Source organism: Lactuca virosa, chromosome 4, assembly GCF_052849685.1.
Source record: "Lactuca virosa cultivar CGN04683 chromosome 4, Lactuca_virosa_CGN04683_v6, whole genome shotgun sequence".
Taxonomy (NCBI): Eukaryota; Viridiplantae; Streptophyta; class Magnoliopsida; order Asterales; family Asteraceae; genus Lactuca; species Lactuca virosa.
This window is the reverse complement of record NC_136429.1, coordinates 70,383,690-70,407,074: the sequence shown is the minus strand read 5'-3', so window position 1 is coordinate 70,407,074 and position 23,385 is coordinate 70,383,690. Positions and strand designations below refer to the sequence as shown.

The 23,385-nt window shown below is 37.0% G+C and overlaps 1 protein-coding gene and 1 non-coding gene across 2 annotated transcripts; one reads left to right on the top strand and one right to left on the bottom strand.

The window, feature by feature from the left end:
- Positions 1-21,441: 21,441 nt before the first annotated feature.
- On the bottom strand, positions 21,442-22,986 carry LOC145104601 (uncharacterized). The gene has a single exon (XM_079041822.1). It carries the CDS (start codon positions 22,984-22,986, stop codon positions 21,442-21,444), a length of 1,545 nt encoding a protein of 514 aa, XP_078897948.1.
- LOC145110521 (small nucleolar RNA R71) lies at positions 22,751-22,857 on the top strand. Its single transcript, XR_013709899.1, has one exon. It is a non-coding gene; the product is annotated as a small nucleolar RNA R71 (small nucleolar RNA).
- Positions 22,987-23,385: the final 399 nt, after the last annotated feature.

Sequence of the window (23,385 nt, the reverse complement as noted above, 5' to 3'; positions counted from 1 at the left end):
TCCATCCAGCTTCTTACTAATTGAGTACTTCGACTATGATTACAAAGGGGGAGATTGTAAGGGTCGAATTGTTGTAATTAGTCGAAATGTATTTTGAACTCTTCGAATGTTTTGTAATGTATTTTAATAGGGCGCTTTTATTCGAAGCTTAAGTGTCTAGGCCTTAGTATATTTTTTGTACGCTTTCGGTTCCCTATAAATAGGGATATTTACTAGAGTTAGATAAGAGTTTTTACAGACCTGTCTATTGTACTCTGTAAACATTCGAAAGCGTAATCGAGCTGAAACAAGATCATATTTACATCCGGTGTTCAATCTCACATTCTTATCTGAATTCATACTCTGATTAATTCGATAATCGATTCTTTGATTCATCACTATGTCGTCAAGCTATAGGTGTTGGATACAATATCATCTCATCTGCTCTCTGAGGACAATCAGCCTTAATATGGCCTGACTGACTGCAAAAGAAACATACCCTTGACTCCTTCTGACTAAATTATCGGCTGTAGTGACCCTGTAAACATTCGAAAGCGTAATCGAGCTGAAACAAGATCATATTTACATCCGGTGTTCAATCTCACATTCTTATCTGAATTCATACTCTGATTAATTCGATACTCGATTCTTTGATTCATCACTATGTCGTCAAGCTATAGGTGTTGGATACAATATCATCTCATTTGCTCTCTGAGGACAATCAGCCTTAATATGGCCTGACTGACTGCAAAAGAAACATACCCTTGACTCCTTCTGACTAAATTATCGGCTGTAGTGACCCTCCTGACCGCATCTGAAACATCTAGAAGCTAGCGCACAACAAATACCCCAATGAGCCAAACCACACCTGCCTCAAAACCCAGGAGTTTCTCGATCTCCTGACTGAATACCAGTCACCCTGGCCTTCTTCACTGTTGCTGCTAATGCGAAAACCTGACCGTACTTCTTCTTTCTTTGTTGGGTTTCCAACTCCATCTCTCTGTCGCTGGCTGCCTCCACATAATTGGAAAGAGTCTGATCATCCAAAATGCTCTCATAAATTCTTGAATCTCTGTCCTCGACATAAACGTCTTTAACATAAAACTACAACCAAATAAGGAACAAATAATAAGGCTAAAACAAAAATTCTAAGGTTATTAGATTCCAGTTATGTACAACCATTATAACACTCGATTAACAGTTCAACAATATCTGGCAAAAATTTCAAAACACATACAACAATAAGCACAAAAGGCATACGAGTAATGTATACAAATCAGGAAAATCTAGAATGCAATTTCCTGATCAGATCCTTAACCATATATCTAGAATGCATAACAATCCATAACACAAATACATAATCATATAGGTATATTGGGAATCACTTACTTCTTAAGCTCTGGCTAACTGTATGCATCACATCCTTCTTCTTTATAAAACCTTTTTAGAAATTCGTTTTCTAGAAAAATATTTTATCAGTCCCCAGTTTGAGTCGAGATATACTATGGAGTGTGCCTGAATCCATCAAACCAAGGCTCTGATCCCAATTTGTAACATCCTAAAAAATTTAAATAGGTTTTCATTTTAAAAATAGATTAACCAATTAAAATCTTATACTTAAAAAAATAGTGACATTAATATTTTGAAAAGCATTACGTTGACAGAGTTGAATTACAAAAAACATAGAAACCAATATCTTCTATGCATGTGTATGGTGCCACCGAGCACTTCTCACAAACAATCTGTAAAACATTTTACCCACAACTGTAAGCATAAAGCTTAGTGAATTCCCCAATGTACCAGATATTCCACCATATATATATATATATATATATATATATATATATATATATATATATATATATATCTAGTGCATCCACATAAAGTCCTCGGCTCGAGTGTCAGACTATCAACATACATAAAACATACATATTAGTATAAAACGTGTGAATGCACTGGTCTTCCCACAATCTTACAATCAATCATTTCTGCAGTCTTCCTGCAGTCGTAATTGCTATGGTCCTCCCATACTCTTACGTACAGTTTCCATGGTCCTCTCATTCCCTTTCTTCCATGGTCCTCCTATGGTCTTTCAAACAAAGTGCCATGGTGTAATGGTTTTTCATACAAATGCCAGAGGCCAGATTCTGGTCTTTCATACAATCCATGAAGTCATATGTAGTTAGGGATCAGATAGACAGTCAAATAGATGGTCCACCCAAAATTAATAGATAAAACAAGAACCATGCAGTAAGGCTTTATACCAAGAGTTCTTAGGCAATCTAACTTAACCATATAAGACCATTACTAACATTACCTTAACCAATCATGACACCTAACAATATCATACAATCCTCAGGCGAGACCCTACCAGTCTATCATATCGTGACACTATGTGTCCTACACTAAACAAACAATACAAGTAGGTACCCCAGTCCACTAGCATGCATTTACCCTAATAATATCTCTATCCTAACATACAAAGGATATACAATGTTATACGTGGCATAGTAAGAAGACTCATCTGAATCGCAAAACCAAAGAAGCATAACAACACTCTCACTCCATGTACTGATCAATCCTACGAACTGACTAACACCATATAAAGATAAATCCTTAACCCACAACCCAAAACATACAATTTTGACTTAAGGTCAAACTAATCAAAATTCAATGGTCAACAATTAACAAAAGTTAACGGTCAACCCGTCAACGGTCACCAAGACATAGAGACCTCTTGGCCACGTCGTGGATATGTCAGGACAAAAAAAATCGACATGCAGGACACCAACACATCGTGGTTACCGGAAGACCGTCGTTTTCTTCATTAAGAGCTTAATCCTTACAGATCTAAGCCCATAACATTAGATCTAAGCCCGTAATTTCATTAAGTCCTTAATATGACCAAAACTTGTGCATGGAACAAACTAAAACATGACCTAACACATTTTCCACCAAGTGGAGTCTAGAAATGGTCACTAAGCAAATTTAAGGTTCTGGAGTTGACCAAAACTCCAAGAACATCCCATCAAAGAACTTCAAAGCATGGAATGAGAAACAAGAATAATAAAGGCTGAAGCTTTATACCTTCCAAATCTCCATAAGATGTAAAAGAATCAAGATCTGAACTAGATACACCCTTTCAACCCACAAGCACACCAACTTATTCCCCCAAGATGTATTTCAAGGCTCAAATCTTCAAGAACACCACATACACATCAAGAACACTTAAATGGGGCTAGGGTTTTCAAGATATGAGGGCGGAGGCTGAAGAGAATGAACTAAATCTAGAGCTAAGGTCCTTAAATATGGAGGAAGCCCTAAGATTCATGGGTTGGGCTGCAACATCCACCATGTCGTGGCCATTAGGTTTCCACGTTGTGGTGCCCATCAAGTACACTTTTCATTAAACTTCCATGACCACATCATGGTTATTCATGTGTGTAAAACCAACTTGTTTTATTCCTACTCTAAAAATATAATTTAAACACACAAAGGCAGTGAACCTGTCTTTTAGTGGTATAGTTGAATAAGTAGGGTGTCGAACTCGAGGAACGGAAATTAACCTAATAGCTAATTTTAACCAACAAGTAATAAAAGTAAAAGGGTTTTCTCTAGTTTTACAAGACTAGAAACTTAGACACATTAACTAACACGCAATTAACTAATCAACTAAAACCAAGTAAAAATTCACCAAATTTAATAAAGGTTTCTGCTTAGGTTCAACTCATTCACTCCTATGGTTAATTTTATGGAAAAGCAATAGATTAATTGTTATTGGTTACCGATTAAAGTGATTAGATTCGCATTCGCTATTACCAATCCTTAGAAAATCAATTAATTTAAACAGTGATCAAGTGTTTATGCTACTTAATTCCCTAGTTCAATTATTTGGATTAAACAAGACTTGTAATTGGTTAATCAAATTACTAATTCAATTAGCCTCTTGTTGTTGGTTTATCAACAAGCTCACACATTAATTTACCCACTCTCTAATTAATCCTAGTTTCATATTCACTAGTCCTAGGCACATAACAAAGTGTTCACATAAATCATATGAGGTAAACAATTAAGAGATGTTCATGCAGCCTAATTGCCTTCCTATTAACAGAGAATAGTTATGGTTAATGCATAAGGATCTTTAACAAGCTTAATTTAACAAAATCACCAATTAACAATTAATCAAACCATAAAATTAATCCATAAGAGTAAAATTGTCTTCCCTAAACAGAAACTAGTAAATTTAGCTCATGATTACAGTAGTCAAAAAGCTAAAAACGAAAGTAATCAACTCAAACATTGTTCAATTCAAAGATAAAGTGGAAAATTAAACCTAAGTTGCCTAGAATCTTCTAAGAATGAGAGATTAGGGTTCTTCTCACGTTCTCCAGGTCTCCAAGGGTTTCCTTAGTCGAAAAGTATTCTCCAGAAAAGCCAAAAAGATCCTCCAATCGGATTTATTGCTTCTATTTATAGATAACTCAAAACAGGGGCTACTCGTCGAGTAGACAACCGACTCGCCGAGTACCCTTGACGAATCCGTGTACGGTAAGGACTTTATGTGCTGCTTCGCGAATCTTCGTGGAAACTCATCGAGTAGACGATTGGACTCGCCGAGTAGCTTCAGGTTTGTACTCCTTTCTTCATTCTGCAGCTTCTAATTGCATCTCCTTCCTCCTTTTTGCTCCCGAGCATGACTTCTGGACTGAAAATACAATTCAAACATTATTAAGTACCTTTTGTCCATAATATGCAAATAATTAGCTAATAGTTGATAAAAATCTATACTAAATATATGGCTAAATATGCAAATATCAAAATACCCCACACTTGACTTTTGCTTGCCCCCAAGCAAAACTGAAGTTTTACACACTAGAATCACATAAGACAATCCCAATCAAATCCAGCCATTATGCCAAGACCGCAACACACACATTTGTGTCTAAAGTTTTTCCTAAGGACCCCCCTCAATTCTAAATACTCACAATCCTCATAAACACTCGCCCACTTCTTTTGAACAATGCTCATTTTATGCATCCCTCCGAATCCATCCGCAGAAAACCTCCTAGTCTCAAGGTGTTTTTGGTTGAGCAACCCAAGCATACATAATCTAAAAATTACAATTTTTCCGATACCACTATGGAGCTTTTTGGAATTCTTCACCTTCTTGATAATTTGAACTTTGATTTCTTTGAATTCTTCAAATTTGCCACCTTTTTGATTTTCGTTGATTTTTGGGTATCTTCAACTTTTTGGAATTTCTTTAGAATTTTTTATCTTTGATCTTCATACTTTGTACTCCAAAAATTCTTCAAACTTTTCTTGAATTCTCTCTCTCTCTTTTTTTTAATACATGTACCTCACTTTTTATCACTCAAAACCTACATGCTTAAGCAGGGGCGCTCAAATTCAACCTTTATTGATTAAAGATAAAAATTTTCCTGGATACATTTCTGGTACACGATGCTAAACTTATTGTGTCCCTCAAACTAAGCGAGGTTATGTTTTTGTCCCATGATTTCACTAGAATAAAGGGGGCTACAAATGCACTATAACGTGTATAGGCTTAACTAAACATTTGGGTCTTCATGCAATCATCAAACATAACACTTAGCATGATTCCTAATTACTTTTACCAAAATTTTCTAAATTAAGATCCTAGCAATATTAATGCAAAAATTTTTCAAAATTAAGCCTAATTTAGGATTCTAAATTTACTAATATAACCAACCCCCTACCCCACACTTAATTCATGCAATGTCCCCATTGCATGTTATGCACGAAAAGAAAAATGCAAAAATAAAGAGGGAATTGGAACAAACTCCCCTGGGATAGCAGTGGCGAGGTTGATATCTCTTCTTTTCAGCTCCATCTTCAGTTGACTTTAGACATGGGAACAACTCATCCATGTCTTGGGTGTCATGTCTCGTGTGGAAAAACATCTAAATAGCTCCAATTATTAAGGAAAAAGCTCTCAGAAATCTCCAGGAATTACTCTTCATGATAATATGAGTAAAAACTGCAGCGAATGTGCCCAAAATCCGAATCATGAGAGTAGAATCTTGAGTGACTCGTCGAGTAGAACGGGAACTCGGCGAGTAAATTGACTTCAAGCAGAAAATCGTGATATTGCAGATGGACTCGTCGAGTCCAATATGTGCATTCGGCGAGTAGAGCGCTGAGTGGAAAAAATAATTTTCTGCTTTTTATCCCTTGCTAATTTGCTGGAATATGATAATTCAGCGACTCTTCTTTGATTTCTTCAGTAAATAACACATTTTGTCACCCTTATTCCTAACAGACTCGATCCTAACTTGAAATTGCATACTCTCATCTAGACCCGACCCTCACTCTAGCCTTGACCAATGAGACTCTTATATTGCATCCTAATCTTCAATCCTGAAAAGAAACAAAGCAACCACAGTAAAAGAAAACAAGCACACTCCTAATTAAGTCTTAATACATAAAAGTTCAAAACACAAAACCAACAAAATAAAATAACATCCAAATTTAAAATTCAATTAAAATTTTTTTTTTTTTTAATTTTCTTACCTTTTTTTTAATTTAAATTTTCAATTTTTAAAATTTTAATTTTTTTATTAATTTTAAATTAAAAAAAGGTTACCTTGTGGTTGGATTTGGAAGAAAATGGAAGAAATCAAGATGAAAGCCTTGAGGGAAGTCGCTCGTCGTGTACGGGTGGCGGCTGTGAAATGTTGAAATGTTTCTCAATTAGGGTTAAAACCCCTTTTACTGAATGTGAAAAAAAAAATAATTTTTTTTTTCTGGTAAATACGTGGACTCGCCGAGTAGGTGTAACTACTCGCCGAGTAGTTTCGCGATTCCGCGTTTAATCGGGATTTCTCAAATGGACTCGCCGAGCAGGTTTAGGGACTCGACGAGTCGTTTATTCAGAAAGCAAAATAACAACGAAATTTTAAATTGTATGCCACACCCCAGACTTGAGCATTGCTTGCCCTCAAGCACTCATCAGAAACTCAGAAGAAGAATGATAAAAGCAGATCCTAAGAAAAACTTAAAATAAAAATGAAAAAATAAAGGAAAAAGAAAGCAAACTCTAAAATCGGGTTGCCTCCCGGAAGCGCTTCTTCTTAAGGAGTCATTAGCTGGACTCCTTTCCGCTTACGTTTCTGTAATCCCTTCCAGCAGCAGCCCTTCTTCAAGTTCTTCATTTCGCGGAATTCCTTCTTCATATCTTTTCACCCTATGACCATTGACTTTGAAAGGAGTTCCATCTCTTGATATGATCTCAATAGCTCCATGTGGAAAAATTTCCTTCACTATAAATGGACCATCCCATCGTGTCTTTAGCTTGCCCGGAAAAAGTTTGAGCCTTGAATTAAAAAGTAACACCTTTTGTCCTTCGTGAAAGTCCTTATTACCCTTGAGTCTTTTGTCATGCCAATTCTTGGTCTTTTCTTTGTAAATCAAGGAACTAGTGTATGCCTCATTCCTTAGTTCTTCAAGGGCATTCATTTGCATCAATCGGTTGTTTCTAAGTTCAGCCAAATCAAAATTGCACATCTTTAAAGCCCAAAATGCTTTATGCTCAATCTCAACTGGCAAGTGGAAACTCTTCCCATAAACCAACCGATATGGTGTAGTACCAATAGGTGTGTTGAAAGCTGTTCTAAACGCCCAAAGTGCATCATCAAGCTTATCCGACCACTCTTTTCTATTACTTCCAACCGATCTTTCTAATATTCTCTTCAACGCCCTATTTGTAACTTCAGTTTGCCCACTCGTTTGAGGATGATAGGATGTTGAAAATCTATGGTGGACACCATATTTTTGCAACACCTTAGCTAATTGATCATTGGCGAAGTGGGTGCCTCGATCACTAATTAGAGCCCTTGGAACTCCAAATCTTGAAAATAATTTCTTGAGAAAACGTACCACTACTCGAGCATCATTCGTGGGTAATGCTTGTGCCTCCGCCCATTTGGATACATAATCGACTGCTACCAAAATGTATTTGTTTCCCTTTGACATTGGGAAAGGTCCCATGAAGTCAATTCCCCAAACATCAAATATTTCACAAACTTGAATGCTATTTTGGGGCATCTCGTTTCGTGATGAAATGTTTCCCGATCTTTGGCATGAATCATATTCTTTGACAAATTTTGTAGCATCTATAAAGATAGTAGGCCAATAAAAACCCGAATCAAAAACCTTCTTGGCCGTATATTGCGCTCCATGATGTGCTCCGGTGGGCCCGCTATGACAATGCTTCAAGATTTCCCGACTTTCTTTCCCGGATACACATCTTCTTATCATACCATCAGCACAACTACGAAAGAGGTATGTCTCATCCCAAAAGTAATACTTAATTTCTGAAAAGAACTTCTTCTTTTGTTGGCGGGTCAAGTCTTTTGGGATGTATTCACTAGATAAATAGTTAGCTATATCTGCAAACCATGGAATCTCTCCTGCTATAACCAATAAATATTCTTCGGGAAATTCATCTCCAATCTTATTTTCTTCTAACTCTTCCAAGTGCGGGTTTTCCAATCTCGATAGATGATCGGCAGCCACATTTTCCATCCCCTTCTTATCTCGTATTTTAATGTCAAATTCTTGTAACAGCAACACCCAACGAATCAACCTTGGCTTAGCATCGTTTTTAGCAAAAAGATACTTAAGGGCAGAATGGTCGGTAAAAACTATGGTTTTTGACAAAACCAAATATGAGCGAAATTTATCAAATGCAAAAACCACTGCTAGTAGCTCCTTTTCTGTAGTAGTGTAGTTCTCTTGGGTTGGGTTCAGGGTCTTACTTGCATAGTAGATCGGCCGAAAATGCTTGTCAATTCTTTGTCCCAAAACAGCTCCTACCGCAAAGTCACTAGCATCACACATGAGCTCAAAAGAAAGACTCCAATTTGGAGCTACCATAATAGGTGAAGTAGTCAACTTTTCCTTCAACAAATGAAATGCTTCTAGACATTCTTTAGAAAAGTTGAATGGGGCGTCCTTCAAAATAAGTTGAGTCAAGCATCTTGTGTTCTTCGAAAAGTCTTTAATAAAGCGCCTATAAAACCCCGCATGGCCTAAAAAGCTTCTTACCCCCTTGACATTTGTTGGAGGTGGCAATTTGGCTATAGTGTCCACCTTTGCTCTATCCACCTCTATCCCCATCCTCGAGACCTTGTGTCCTAGCACAATTCCTTCCTTCACCATAAAATGACACTTCTCCCAATTAAGGACAAGGTTGGTCTTCTCACATCTTGCTAACATTAGATCCAAGTTGGACAAACAATCTTCAAAAGAGGACCCGAAAACCGAAAAGTCATCCATGAAAACCTCCATAAACTTCTCGATCATATCGTGGAAAATGGCCATCATATACCTTTGGAAAGTAGCCAATGCATTGCATAACCCAAAAGGCATGCGTCTATATGCAAATGTTCCACTCGGGCATGTAAAAGTAGTCTTCTCTTGATCTTGTGGGTCGATTGGAATTTGAAAATATCCCGAGAAACCACCGAGAAAGCAATAATATAGATGCCCGGACAGCCTTTCGAGCATTTGATCAATAAATGGCAATGGAAAATGATCCTTGCATGTTGCATCATTTAGTTTCCTATAGTCGATGCAAACACGCCACCCGGTTACCGTTCTTGTTGGAATTAATTCGTTATTTTCATTTGCTACCACCGTCATTCCTCCTTTTTTCGGTACCACCTGCACCGGACTCACCCACGGGCTATCGGAAATTAAGTAAATAATGCCGACATCTAATAGTCTCACTACCTCCTTTTTCACAACTTCTTGCATGTTCGGGTTTAGTCTTCTTTGGCGTTGAACTACAGGTTTAGCCCCATCTTCTAAGTTAATTTTATGAGAGCAATAAGCTGGACTAATTCCCTTGATGTCAGTTATCTTCCATGCTATAGCTGTTGGGTTTTAGTATACTACAACATCCTATGGTGCACATACAACCCTAAATACCTTGGATCTATGTTTTCTCTATTATACATGCAGTTATGAACTTTCCAAGGTATTACCCTATCTAGCATACAATACTTGATACTTGGGTAATCAAATGGATAGAATACATACCTTTTTTTGATGTAGCTTGTCTCCATGAAGCTTGAGTGCCTAGTGCCCCAAGTGTGACACCTCAAATGGTTCACACAACACCAAATATACATGGAATGACTTGAGAGAAATGGAACACTCCTTGAAATCGTCTAGCCCTCATATTCACACATTAGTGCACGATTTCTTGAGCCATGGGATTCTTTTATATGGTGGCTATTAGGGTTACACCATGTAACTCATAACTTTACCCATTCCTTATGCTCCATGGATTTTAACCTCCATGGAGTATCCATGGGTCACCCCATGGACTTAGTCCAACATAAGGAATCTTGGATCACAAGCCCACATATATAAGAATGAATGATTTACACAATCAACCCATATATTTAATTAGTCTCCTTTTGATCACTTAATTAATTCCAAATTAATTCTTGATCAATACTAATTAAATAACCTTATTAATATATTAGAACTTATAATATATTAACCAACCTTAAGTGTTATTTCTCTCATTATAGTCTATCCAAATGCATGATGCCATGCAACCCAAATGGACCATGCCGGGTCGGGTCAAGTCTTACCAATTATGGTTATGGACTTAGACATTAATCCAACAGTCTCCCACTTGGATAAGTCTAAAACTATTATTGCGTGTGACTTCAGGAACCGATCAGCAATCGTAGCTCTCAAAAGCTTCTGTCGAACTCTGACCTTGTCGATGAACTTTGACCTTTGTCAATGACTTGTCCATTAGATAAGGGATCATATATTCCTCCATTCTAGATATCATATGGACTGAGACATGGATTATCAATCATTCTCTCTGTCCATTTGTTGTTTCCCGATTTCCGATTCATGATGACTGACTGATTAAACAAATCAAATCAGTCCTGGCTTGGCCAAGCACTCACATGTATCATCTTTAAATCATCGAGGGGCCCACAGATATCGCTTTTATCCCGAAGGTAAAAGGAATGGATAAACTTCGACTCATATGGCTTGTTCTACTACTTGTTGAATCATACACAAAGGCACGTTTTATAACATCGAGTTACCAATGCGTTTTCGTGCAATCAATGTATAACCAACTCATAGTAACAACTCATATCTGTAGGTTTGAAGAATATAAGATATTATCGTCATGATCACTCGTGATAAAATCCATGAAGTGATTCAAATGAGCGCGGGTTGAATCCAATACTTAGAACTTATGAGCACTCATGAGTGTTGTAGCACCACTTTGTCCACCAACTTGGACCTCTACAAACCAACCCATGACAGTCTTGATTCATATCTACTTCCAACATATGACCGACTGTGGATGGTTTGAATAACTTAATCATTCAGGAAGAGCGACTTAGTTATTCTGGAAGTCAAAACATGCAAAGTGAAACACAAGAATAAATGAATCAAATATGGTATCAAACCCTATGAATATAAATAAACACTTTTATTTATCACCATACTGATTACTCATTATTCATTGTTTCGGTTTTATCAACTTTATACTTGAATTAAAAACACTAGTTGTCCCATGCTCCAAGCATGTACACTATGTTTTTCTTAAACAACAGCTTTGCCATACACCAAGTATGCACTCTATGTTTGTCTATGATCCTTACTTTGTGAAATAAACCAATTAAACATAATTTCAATGATTCTAGTTTCACACTCCCAAATCCTTATCGAAAAATGTGAGAATTTCAAATTCCTATCATTTATCGAAATCTGTTTAGATTTTAAACTTATATGCACTAACCCTCCTGTAATGAATATGTACAAAGTCACAAAGACTTGTCAACAGTCATTATAAGGTATTCCAATGGAGATCAACTCCATGGAAACTAAGTCTCATATTTAAAGTACATTGCTTTGGACATGCTTCTTGCATTAAGTTTTCTAATTTTACATAGATAACTTCCACCTATGGAGACAACTCCATATTCTTATTTTGACTATCACTTCTGAATAAGAGATGCCTCTTTTCAGAATATGTCAATATGGTCCTTCCAAAATTAGCACTATACTTCCAACTGTCCCTGAGCAACCAATCTTTGGTAAACCTCAGATTGTCCTCGACAATTGCTTAATCATTTTAGTCATATCCAATTCTAGACCTTTTCCCTTCTTAATGCCTCTGGGCATTTGGAAAAATTTAGAAATGACAAATATTATAGCACATGCAATCGATCCTGTACCCAAAGCAAATGGTACACGATTCATGATGTCTCACATAAAGACATGATTCTAGACCAGTCTTTTGCTACAATATTTTTATTTGCCATGTTTTCAAAATTTGACTATGAAGAGGGATGCCGTAATCATAATCGAATTTTGAGAACGCAATATATAGAATTTCCTTAAGTTGAACCAATCCAACATGAAATTCATATATATATTCTTGACTAAAGATGATTAAGGTCTCAATCTAAGCCTTTAGAACTGAAATGAAGTATATCCTCTCCCTTAATTATAGCAAAACAACTTTTTCAATCCCTGCAGCCTCACGAATTGAAACTTTTGTTTTCTATAATTAACATTGCTAACTTGCAACACTAACAATAATTATCATGCTCCCACTAACATGATGATTATTAGCATAACACTTATGCTCCCACTAGCTTTGACATGTACTCAGAAATCAGCTGGACTTCTAGAAATCAATACTTTATTGACTTTCTTACCAAAGTTCAGATTTCTGATATGAGATGCTTTGATAAAACTTTATGAAAATCATACACCTTTCCTTAGATAGCATGCATGTGTGGCTAAACAATTTCAGAACTATGAAAAGGGATGCCGTAATCATAGTCTCAATTGTTTAGACCTTTTGCCATCTGCTTCAAATCTACTTGGTGGAAGTGTTTCCTCACCATCATTTTCATGAATCGGAGAGAAACCTTATGACCCTTAGATTTTATGGTGTATGTGTTCTTATCCATGTGAATCATCAAAACCATAGTTATAAGACAAGGATAATGACAAATCCAAACTCATATGGACTAAACTTATGTAATCTTAACTTCTTGCCACCTGGCAGTACAGGGCCTGCCCTTGCTTCCAAGTTGTTATGCAACCAATTGAGAACTTTCAGAACTCCTATGCAAAGCCAACTTTAACTGGAATGGGCACAAAATATGTCAACATGATAGATTATAAACCTCAAGTCGTGTGCTAGTGAAGAACCTCAGGTTTTATTCTTGATTAGTTCTTGAAATTCTTTTTAGGATCTTTAAGACTCCCACTGTCCTCTTGACATATAAGACTATCTTGCCAAATATTCAAGAGATAGTGCGGATTCTTTATCAAGACAAACACTTCACACAATTGGTCTTAGTTGGTCTTTGTTTAATCCAAAACATCACAACTTACCAACTTCAAATGTACAAGAGTAGGACACTTTTACTCTTACATTTGACAAGTGTTATAAACCTTTCTTTAAGATATGTCACTCAACTTATAGTCTTGGAGTATGACTCTAAGACTTGTTTTGAAACGAAGTATGACTCATCTTCTTGATTTAACCATTTCAATAATTCATGACTCCTCTTCTTAGTCATAAGAATGCACTAAGATGTCCTTAGAAGACCAATTGTGATGTGGTTCTTTAATCATTAAGATGATCACAAAACATGATACTAAAGTACTCTCCCATCTTTTCAGATTTGAGAAACTTTTATCTGTCTGCCTAATTTGATTCTTCCCATTCGTTCTGCCATACATTGAGACTTTTCCAATGTTTCAGAATTATACTTAAACTTGTAAGTATAACCATATTTACTAAAATTTAGTAAATCATGACGAATAGTCTTAACGAGCTTTGTGGTGGACTTGACCAGTGCACAAGAATGTGTACTCGATCCCTTTAGTCCTTAACTTGACTCAAACATCCATGTGAACAAGTCTTAATTTTCCAATGCTTGAAAGTTCTCATTCATCATACTCTTCAACTTGCATGATTCCAAGTTTCTATCCAACTGAAGCCTTGGGAATGAGAATCTTTCCTTATTTGGTAAATTATGACACTACCACAAATGAAAGAATCAAATCCATTTTCCAATATTGCTATCAATGGAAACATGTAAACAACAATTTTTCACAAATGCCATTGTAAGGATACTTAAAATAAATAAATCAAAACTGTTTTTTATTTTAAAACTTCCGGAAAAACTTATCCTTACAATGCAAATGCATATGAAAAACTTGTTGTTATCTATTCCTAAGCAATATATCATAACTCCTAAGTAACAGCTTCAAAAATTCTGATCACCAAACCATGCGATCGAAATCCATCTTCGTGATAAGAATCAACATGTACTTCCTTTAAGTTTCTTCACTTTTCTTTGATTCTTAAAGCATCAACATGTGACCCAGTCACATCATGTAATGAGAATCTCATAATAGAAACTTAACAGAGTTAGATAATGGACTTTTACCTGAAGAAGAGTCAAACTTCTTGAATTGATCAACCTTATGATCTTTCAGGTAAATAGGCAGCTTCGCAATCAATGCCCCTTCCTTTGGAAAGAGAAACATATGGACTCTTTGGGAATGGTGTACTGGACTATCACATACTTTCCTTTCTCTTTACCATTTGGTCAACCGAGTTGACTATGGCCAATCGCTTTCCATTGGGAAGCGAAAGATTTTCTGGATATCCAATGTTACCATTTTCAAAGTCCATAGAAGTTTGGGAAGTTGATCTTCAAATCAAATTTGCTTTACTGGTCCTCCAAATCATTGCTGATTCAGTAGCACCAAGCAAATAGATATGATCATTAAGGTTCATGTCATAGTCTGTTTCATAGTAGTCCCAAAGGAACTCACTATGTGACTTAGAAAGTGATTGAACATCCAACTTTCTCAAGACTTTGACACCCAACTCTCCCGACTTGTCAATATGTGACTTCATCTCTAAGATGTGATCACACATAGACCTTGCTTGCCATTAGGGCTTGAGTGACCTTGAACTTGTGGGTTAGGGAGAATAATTGGAGGAGGTGGAGGAAGAGAAGTATGACTTCCATGAGCCAAACTCGGGAAGTCATATTCATTAGGAAAGCTTGGTTTGGGAAGATCATTGTTGTCTAAACCAGACATCAACAATGGGAGAAATTCACGTAAAGTTGATTTAAGTCCTTAATATAACACCCAATATGATATATTAAGGCTAGGACCCAACAAACTATTTTATAACTTGGAAGAGGGATGCCGAAATCCAAGCTATAAAATATTTGAAGGTAGGTGAATGACGATTCACCAATTTCCACCAAGATAAACGAAATGTATTATTAGGTTTTAATTGGTTTTGAAACTCCTAGATTCTTTTGAGATTCATTGAACTTTTCAATGGCATGTTTCAATCTCGAGTGTGCCCTTCAGGTTTTGTGACTGGGATGCCGAGGATCACAAAACAAGGTGTGAAGTAACCATGCAAATATACTTGGTACCCTTAATATTTACCCCTCAATCGATGTGCCGGTTAACCACACGAGCTCCACCGATACTATGATAAATATTAAGTTACCCTTTGCCTACTTTGTTAAATCCAGGTTAGTGTGCCGGTTAACCACACACGCTCCACTAACGGTTTAAACAAAGTGCAAAGTGTAATTTCATGGATTAGCACCTTATTCACATTTTCCTAAGTAACTAAGATTGGGAATTTATAAAAAGTTTAGTTACTTAGTATTTATCATTAATACTTTTAATGAAGGGAGAATTATAGTCCTTGTCCTACCCGTTCGGCTAACGACCCTCCACCAGTCAAGGAAGCGGTGGGTGAGAGTGGACACCCATTAAACTGCCATTTTATAGGCAGTAACCTTATACCCCCTTTATAGACCGGCTTCGTGAATGAGGCGTACTAACGGTAACTTGGAATTAAAGTATTCATGGGTTGAATACTTATAATACTATAAAGTATAAGGGTTGAATTTTAACTTTTAAAATTCTAAGGGCTAACTTGGAATTAAAGTATTCATGGGGAAAACTTTACAAATTCCAAAACTTGAGGGCAAGTTTTGAAAATATTCAAAACTAATTAATTCCGTAACTTATGTGTTTAAAGTAGTTTTAATTAAAAAAAAAACTCTTCAAGTTCCATAACTTGAGGACAAGTTATGGAAGACTTTAAACTAATAAAAGAATGTAACTTTTCTTTATTTTTGTAACTTATGGAACTAATTAAGGTTACACATTTTATCATTTAATGAAGTGACTCTTGAACCTCCATAACTTGAGGACAAGTTATGGAGTCATAAAACCATTTAATGAGGACAAGACTCTTCATTTTTGTAACCATTGCCAACTTTTTTTGAGTTTTATGAAACTTAAATGTGACTTTTCATATAACTTGAGGACAAGTTACAAAAACACATTTTAGAATCAACTCTTAGATTAAAATGGATTGAAAACACATAATCAATTAACTTTTCTATTAATCTAATAAACTCACATGAACAAAGATAATTCACATCAAATTTTTTTCCAAGTAATTAGCATAACTTTTAAACTAATACAATTCGATTTTTCAGCTAATTTTGCAAGTATAACAAGAAAACAAGCCTTGGCTCTGATACCACTGTTGGGTTTTAGTATACTACAACATCCTATGGTGCACATACAACCCTAAATACCTTGGATCTATGTTTTCTCTATTATACATGTAATTATGAACTTTCCAAGGTATTACCCTATCTAGCATACACTACTTGATACTTGGGTAATCAAATGGATAGAATACATACCTTTGTTTGATGTAGCTTGTCTCCATGAAGCTTGAGTGCCTAGTGCCCCAAGTGTGACACCTCAAATGGTTCACACAACACCAAATGCACATGGAATGACTTGAGAGAAATGGAACACTCCTTGAAATCGTCCAGCCCTCATATTCACACATTAGTGCACGATTTCTTGAGCCATGGGATTCTTTTATATGGTGGCTATTAGGGTTACACCATGTAACTCATAACTTTACCCATTCCTTATGCTCCATGGATTTTAACCTCCATGGAGTATCCATGGGTCACCCCATGGGCTTAGTCCAACATAAGGAATCTTGGATCACAAGCCCACATATATAAGAATGAATGATTTACACAATCAACCCATATATTTAATTAGTCTCCTTTTGATCACTTAATTAATTCCAAATTAATTCTTGATCAATACTAATTAAATAACCTTATTAATATATTAGAACTTATAATATATTAACCAACCTTAAGTGTTATTTCTCTCATTATAGTCTATCCAAATGCATGATGCCATGCAATCCAAATGGACCATGCCGGGTCGGGTCAAGTCTTACCAATTATAGTTATGGACTTAGACATTAATCCAAGAATAGCACCTTGCCTCTTCTTTAGTACCCCCACAAGACTTTCTTTCTCATGTTTGGTCAAATCAGCAGCTATAATTACAGGTTTTTGTTGACCCTCTTCAAGAAATGCATACTTCAAGTGACCTGGTAGTGCTTTCAGCTCAGTTTTCGTGTTCTGGATGTTTCACACGTCGAGTCCAGTGATGGGACTCGTCGAGTCCTGGGTAAATTTCGTGACTAATCGGGATTCTTTGGATGGACTCATCGAGTAGGTCATCTCTACTCGGCGAGTAGAATGTTCAGTACTTTTGATCAGCTCATTATAATCAGCTTCCTCAAGCAGTCTCTCTATTTCCAGTAGGTCGCCTTCAGCATGGAATTCTTCATCAAAGGTGATGGTGGAATTGTTTGTGTGACAACCCGAAAATTTTTAAATTTTTGCCTTGCAAAGCTCAGCCAGTCACATCAACTGGATATCAGATTCAATTCTGCTATCATTTAGCCTCGTTTGGAATCCGTTTAAAGGTCCAAAGGTCAGTTCATTCAAGCATTGAGCATAGAAATGGATCAAGTACACTTCTAGTATCAAATCCGGGCCTTACACTCCAACATCAGGAGTGTACGGCCGCACACCCCTCTCCTGGCCGTACACCCACCTCCATATATAGGAGGAGACCCCCTTCACTTATTCCTTTCATTTGGCTGCACTTTACTTTCTCTCTCTAAAAACTTCATCCAAGAACACTCTAAGGGCCCTAAAACGTGAATTTTTCCAACATTCAGCTTGATATATTGGTAAGACACCTTGATCTAAGCTTAAAAATCATCATGTTCTTCGTGTTCTTCATCACTTGAAGGTGTACGGTCGCACACCTTCATAAGGTGGCCGTACACACCTCAAAGACTCTCCAAGGTGAAGAGTTTGACCTTCATTTGCTAGTTGGACTTGGTATTGGCCTTGAAACACTCGAAAAATCAACATTTTGAGCATGAATGAAGAGTGTACGGTCGCACACCCTTATGTACGGCCGCACACTCCCTTGTACAACCGTACACGCCCTCTGTATGGCCGCACACTCCTGTGTGCAACCGCACACACATGCTGGCCGCACACCCATGGCCGCACACTCCTCAAAGTGGTCGTACACTCCCATTTAGTGAATCACATGTGATTCCAACACTTGGACAAAGTGTTTCCTAGTCCCGTAAGGTGTTTCCTTGCATTTGGTTGCTTCTAAACACTATATTTATGTCAATATATGCCATTATATGTCTTTTAGGACTTGTTGTGTCTCGGGACTTCATTCGTGGAACTTCTCATCCTTACACGCGTATTCGTTAAATCACCCACATCAGGTGAGTTCATACCCCGTAATGAATCTTTTAACTGTTTTAAATGTTTTAAGAGGGGAATACAAGTTGAACACAATCCTAATTGTGTAATTGTTTGTTATAAATATTTCAAAAGGATTACTTATGTCATTTATAAGGCGTCAAAACATTTCAAAAACTCTTTTAAAGTTATGTTACTTTATGGTTTCACAAAACTCCGTTTTTAAAGTATTGGCATAACTTGGTAGATAAAAGAGTCTTTTCAATAACAATTCAAGGAAAACATTAGTAAACTATAATAGGTATAGTTTAGGAAAAACACTATTCATTTCCTTCTAATACAATAAAGCATTTCCTTCTAATTCATTTCAATAACTGTTCAAGGAAAACATTAGTAAACTATAATAGTAAACTATAATAGGTATAGTTTAGAAATCCAATTCATACTAGATACAATTCACGATAATATAAAGAGAACCCACTATAAAGAGAAACATGGAGGAATACACTATACTAAGTACCGGGAAAAATCAAGTTAATATATCTTGTCGAGTTTGCATTGACACTGGTACGATTTCACGTACCAGGACTAGCAGGCACGAGGTGATAAACCTAATAATATATCTTGCAGAGTTTGCATTGTCACTGGTACGACTTCACGTACCAGGACTAGCAGGCACGAGGTGATAAAACCAATAATATATCTTGCCGAGTTTGCATTGACACTGGTACGATTTTACGTACCAGGACTAGCAGGCACGAGGTGATAAAACTAATAATATATCTTCCTAGTTACATACTAGTTCACATTTAAACCTTTAATTAACCGACTTAGGACTAAAGGCTACTTTAGACTCCCCGAGGTGTATTGTACATTTAATACTACATGGAGTCTATAATTTACTACTTTAGACACCCCGAGGTGTATCATTCATTTAATACTACCTGAAGTCTTTATTTTATTACTTTATAACCAGCAGTGTCATTACTGAGGTAAAACATTATTTTCCCTATTACATTTACTTGTGATCTTCTCACATATTCATTAATGTATAAACTATATTTAGTTAAAGATAGTCTCATTTGGGAAAATACCTACTAATACAAGGAATGAACACCCATAACATTTGATGCCTTGGCAGAAGGCTACGTTTAGTAGAAAGGACCATAATGCTAACCTTATGATTCCCTAATGTATACATCAAAGGATACATATATATCAATAGGATCCGATAGGTAATAGGATGTGTGCTTTCCGCTTCATTTCCTGTTCCTTGTTTGGTTGTGGGCTTGGAGCAGATTCACACAATATACTATGTATCAGATTCTAGATATATATGTCCAGTATACATTGAGTCATCATGAGGGTACCAGGTATGGGTCAAGTCATAGGACACAGAGTCAATGCACAGTTTTCTAGTTCAGAACATACCTTCCAAATCAGAACTTTGGGTATGCAAAACTAGAAACTTACCAGTTAAGGGTTTAATCCATTTTATTAAACCAATATAAACTTAAAGGACCTTAGGTGATTAACTCTATAATACTTTAGTTTATACATCACGGATATATATCATTAATACCCAATAGGTAGTTGGATGTGTGCTTTCCGCCTTACTTCCTGTTCCTTGTTTGGTTGTGGGCTTAGGGCAGATTCACCCAATTAGCTCTCTATTCGATATTAGATCATATATAGCCAGTATAAAATAAGTGATTATAGGAGTAATCACTGTGGTCACCATTTTATTATAAGAAATAAGAGTTTTTCTTAAAGAATCTTTTCATTAAATATAAAGGAACCAATACAATTAACTCCATGAGTAACAAGTGAATACACCGGGGTTATATACTACAATGATCAAACAAACAATGGGATGTGTGCTTTCCGCCTTAGAACAAATGCGCTCAATCGATTGTTTGTTTACTCTGAGTTGTATATCACTTGTATCCATTTAGTACTCATAGAAAGGATTGTAGAATCATTTTTACGTATCTTTCACCAAAGTAGAAAATATAGGATTTTCTAAGAGGAACTGGCGAACTTTTCTAAACAGAATTTACGATTTATTTATATCACTAAAATCTTATGAACTCACCAGCTTAATTGCTGATCAACTCTTTCAAATAACTTGTATTCTCAGAAGACTATTAGACTGGTACTCGCACTGGGATCCCGAAGATGGAGCAGTATAGCTTCAAGTCTTGTTTGTTAATTGCTATTGTATTCTATGTTTTGTGAACACACACTTTGTAACACTTTCCTTCTAATGAAATGGTTGTTTATTACTTTGATTACTATGATGCATGTCTTATGATACTAAACATGACGTCCTCCACCCCAGAACGTTTCCGCCGTTCTGGTTTTGGGGTGTGACAGTTTGGTTCTTCATTATTCCATTCCTCCATTAATTCTTCCAACATATCAATCTAAAATTTTGTGTCATCACTACTCCTTGCGTGCTTCATGGCTTGATCAACCCCAAAAGTGACTGATTCGTCCCCCACCCGTAGAGTAAGTTTGGAATCTCGCATGTCAACTATAGCGCTTGCGGTGTTAAGGAAAGGTCTTCCAAGAATGATCGAGACTTGAGGATCCGCTTCCATGTCTAACACTATAAAGTCCGCGGGAAACACGAACTTATCAACCTTCACCAATTGATCTTCGCATATTCCCCTTGGGAATGTAACCGTTTTATTTGCTAGGTGAATTGCCATTCGAATTGGCCTTGGCTCCGGGAGATCTAATTTCTTGAAAAATGAGTATGGAATGAGATTACACTCGTCCCTGAATCAGCCAATGCATAGATGGTGGCTAAATTTCCGAATTGACAAGGCAAGGTTAAGCTTCCCGGATCACCCTTCTTCTTCGGTAGTTTGTTCAACATGGCAGCTGAACAATTCTCATTTAGAACTACTTTCTTCACTTCTTCCATCTTCTTTCTATTAGTTAGAAGCTCCTTGAGAAATTTGGCGTATTTTGGCATTTGTGCAACCGCTTCTATGAATGGTATATTAATTTGAAGATCCTCTATGTGTTCTAGAAACTTTTGGTAGTCTTCTTCATTCTTTTCTTGTCTAGCTCGGGCTGGATACGGCAGTGGAGGCTGATATGGCTTAGCAGGAGACTTAATTTTTTGATCAGGTGTCGGACTCGTCGAGTCCATATCCTGGACTCGGCGAGTAGTGTCTGGGTTCAGCTGGGTCTGATTTTGGTTCTGCTCTTCTGCCTCCTCCTTTTTTACCAGCTTCGGATCTTCGTTCTGAATAGGGGTCAGAGGAGTAATTATCTTTCCACTCCTAGTTGTCACAATATTTATATGTGCGCCTCGTGGATTGTTTTCGGTATTACTAGGAAGTTCTCCCGGTGCTCTTTGATTTATTTGTTGGGCAAGTTGCCCCAGCTGCTTCTCAATGTTGTGAATAGATGCTTGTTGATTCCTTAATATTGTTCTTGTATCTTGTATTGCAGCGTCGTGGTCATTGTGTCTTTTCTCGGATGCAGCTACAAATTTAGTGAGTATTTCTTCTAAATTTGGTTTCTTTTCTTGTACCGGCTCCTCCTTTTGGTAAAAACCCCTTGCCTTTTGTATATACTTCTCCTCCTTCGCCTTCTTGTACTCATCATAAGGAAGGCATTCTTTCTTAGGTTTTCGCCAATCGTCATCAAATCTATCACCACTAGAATAGCATACTTGCACTTTCTTATTCCCGTTCTCGTCCAAATCACAATCTCTTGTTAGATGAGGCCCATTGCAATTCTCACATCCTACCCGAATAGCATGGATTGTTTGATCCATTTTGTCCATCCTCATATCCATGGTTTTCAACATTGCCATAACTGCCGACAAATCTTCTGAAGCTGCATAAGCTGATCCCCTTGTCACATCATTCCTTGGATTGTGGTATTCTCTAGAGTGCTTAGAGAATTCCTCAATTAGTTGCTTTATCACCGGGGGTGCCTTCTTTGTGAGCGGTCCTTGCGAGTCAAGTAATTGCCTTGTTGTCACGTTTACTCCATCATAAAAAATGGAGACTTCTTGTTGACTATTAAGATCGTGATGTGGGAAATTCCTTAGTAAGCTTTTGTACCTCTCCCACGCCTCATAAAGTGATTCTCCGGCTTGTTGCTCAAAATTAGCTATAGCTTTCTTCAACTTGGCTATCTTTGATGGTGGGCAAAATTGATCAATAAACTCTTCTTTCATTCTAGCCCATGTGGTGATGGATCCTGGAGGGAGTGATTTTAGCCAATCTTTTGCAGCGCCTTTAAATGTGACTGGTAACATGCGAAGCAGAACGGTGTCGCGGGCCACATTAGGAAAGTTAAAGTAATCGGCTATATCATTGACCTCTTCTAGGTGCTTGTACGCGTTCTTCGTGATCTTTTCTATAGAACGAAATTTCTTTAAGTTGGGCGAGTATGTGGCCTTTAAGTTCGAAGTTGGCATTTTCAGGAATTGCGGGTTGCACGTGTCCTGGACTGGTGTCTTCACACATCCTCTTCTTCCACTCACCCATGGTAACTTCGTCGATGTTCGCCATGGTGCCGCCGAATCCTCCTTCTAGATCGCTACCTTCTTCAAATTCGCTTTCTTCCTTTTCGGATTCGTATACGATGTCTTCCTTGATTGGGTCTTCGTTTGCCAAGGAAGAGGTGTTGGATGCTCCTGATTTACTGGTCTTTT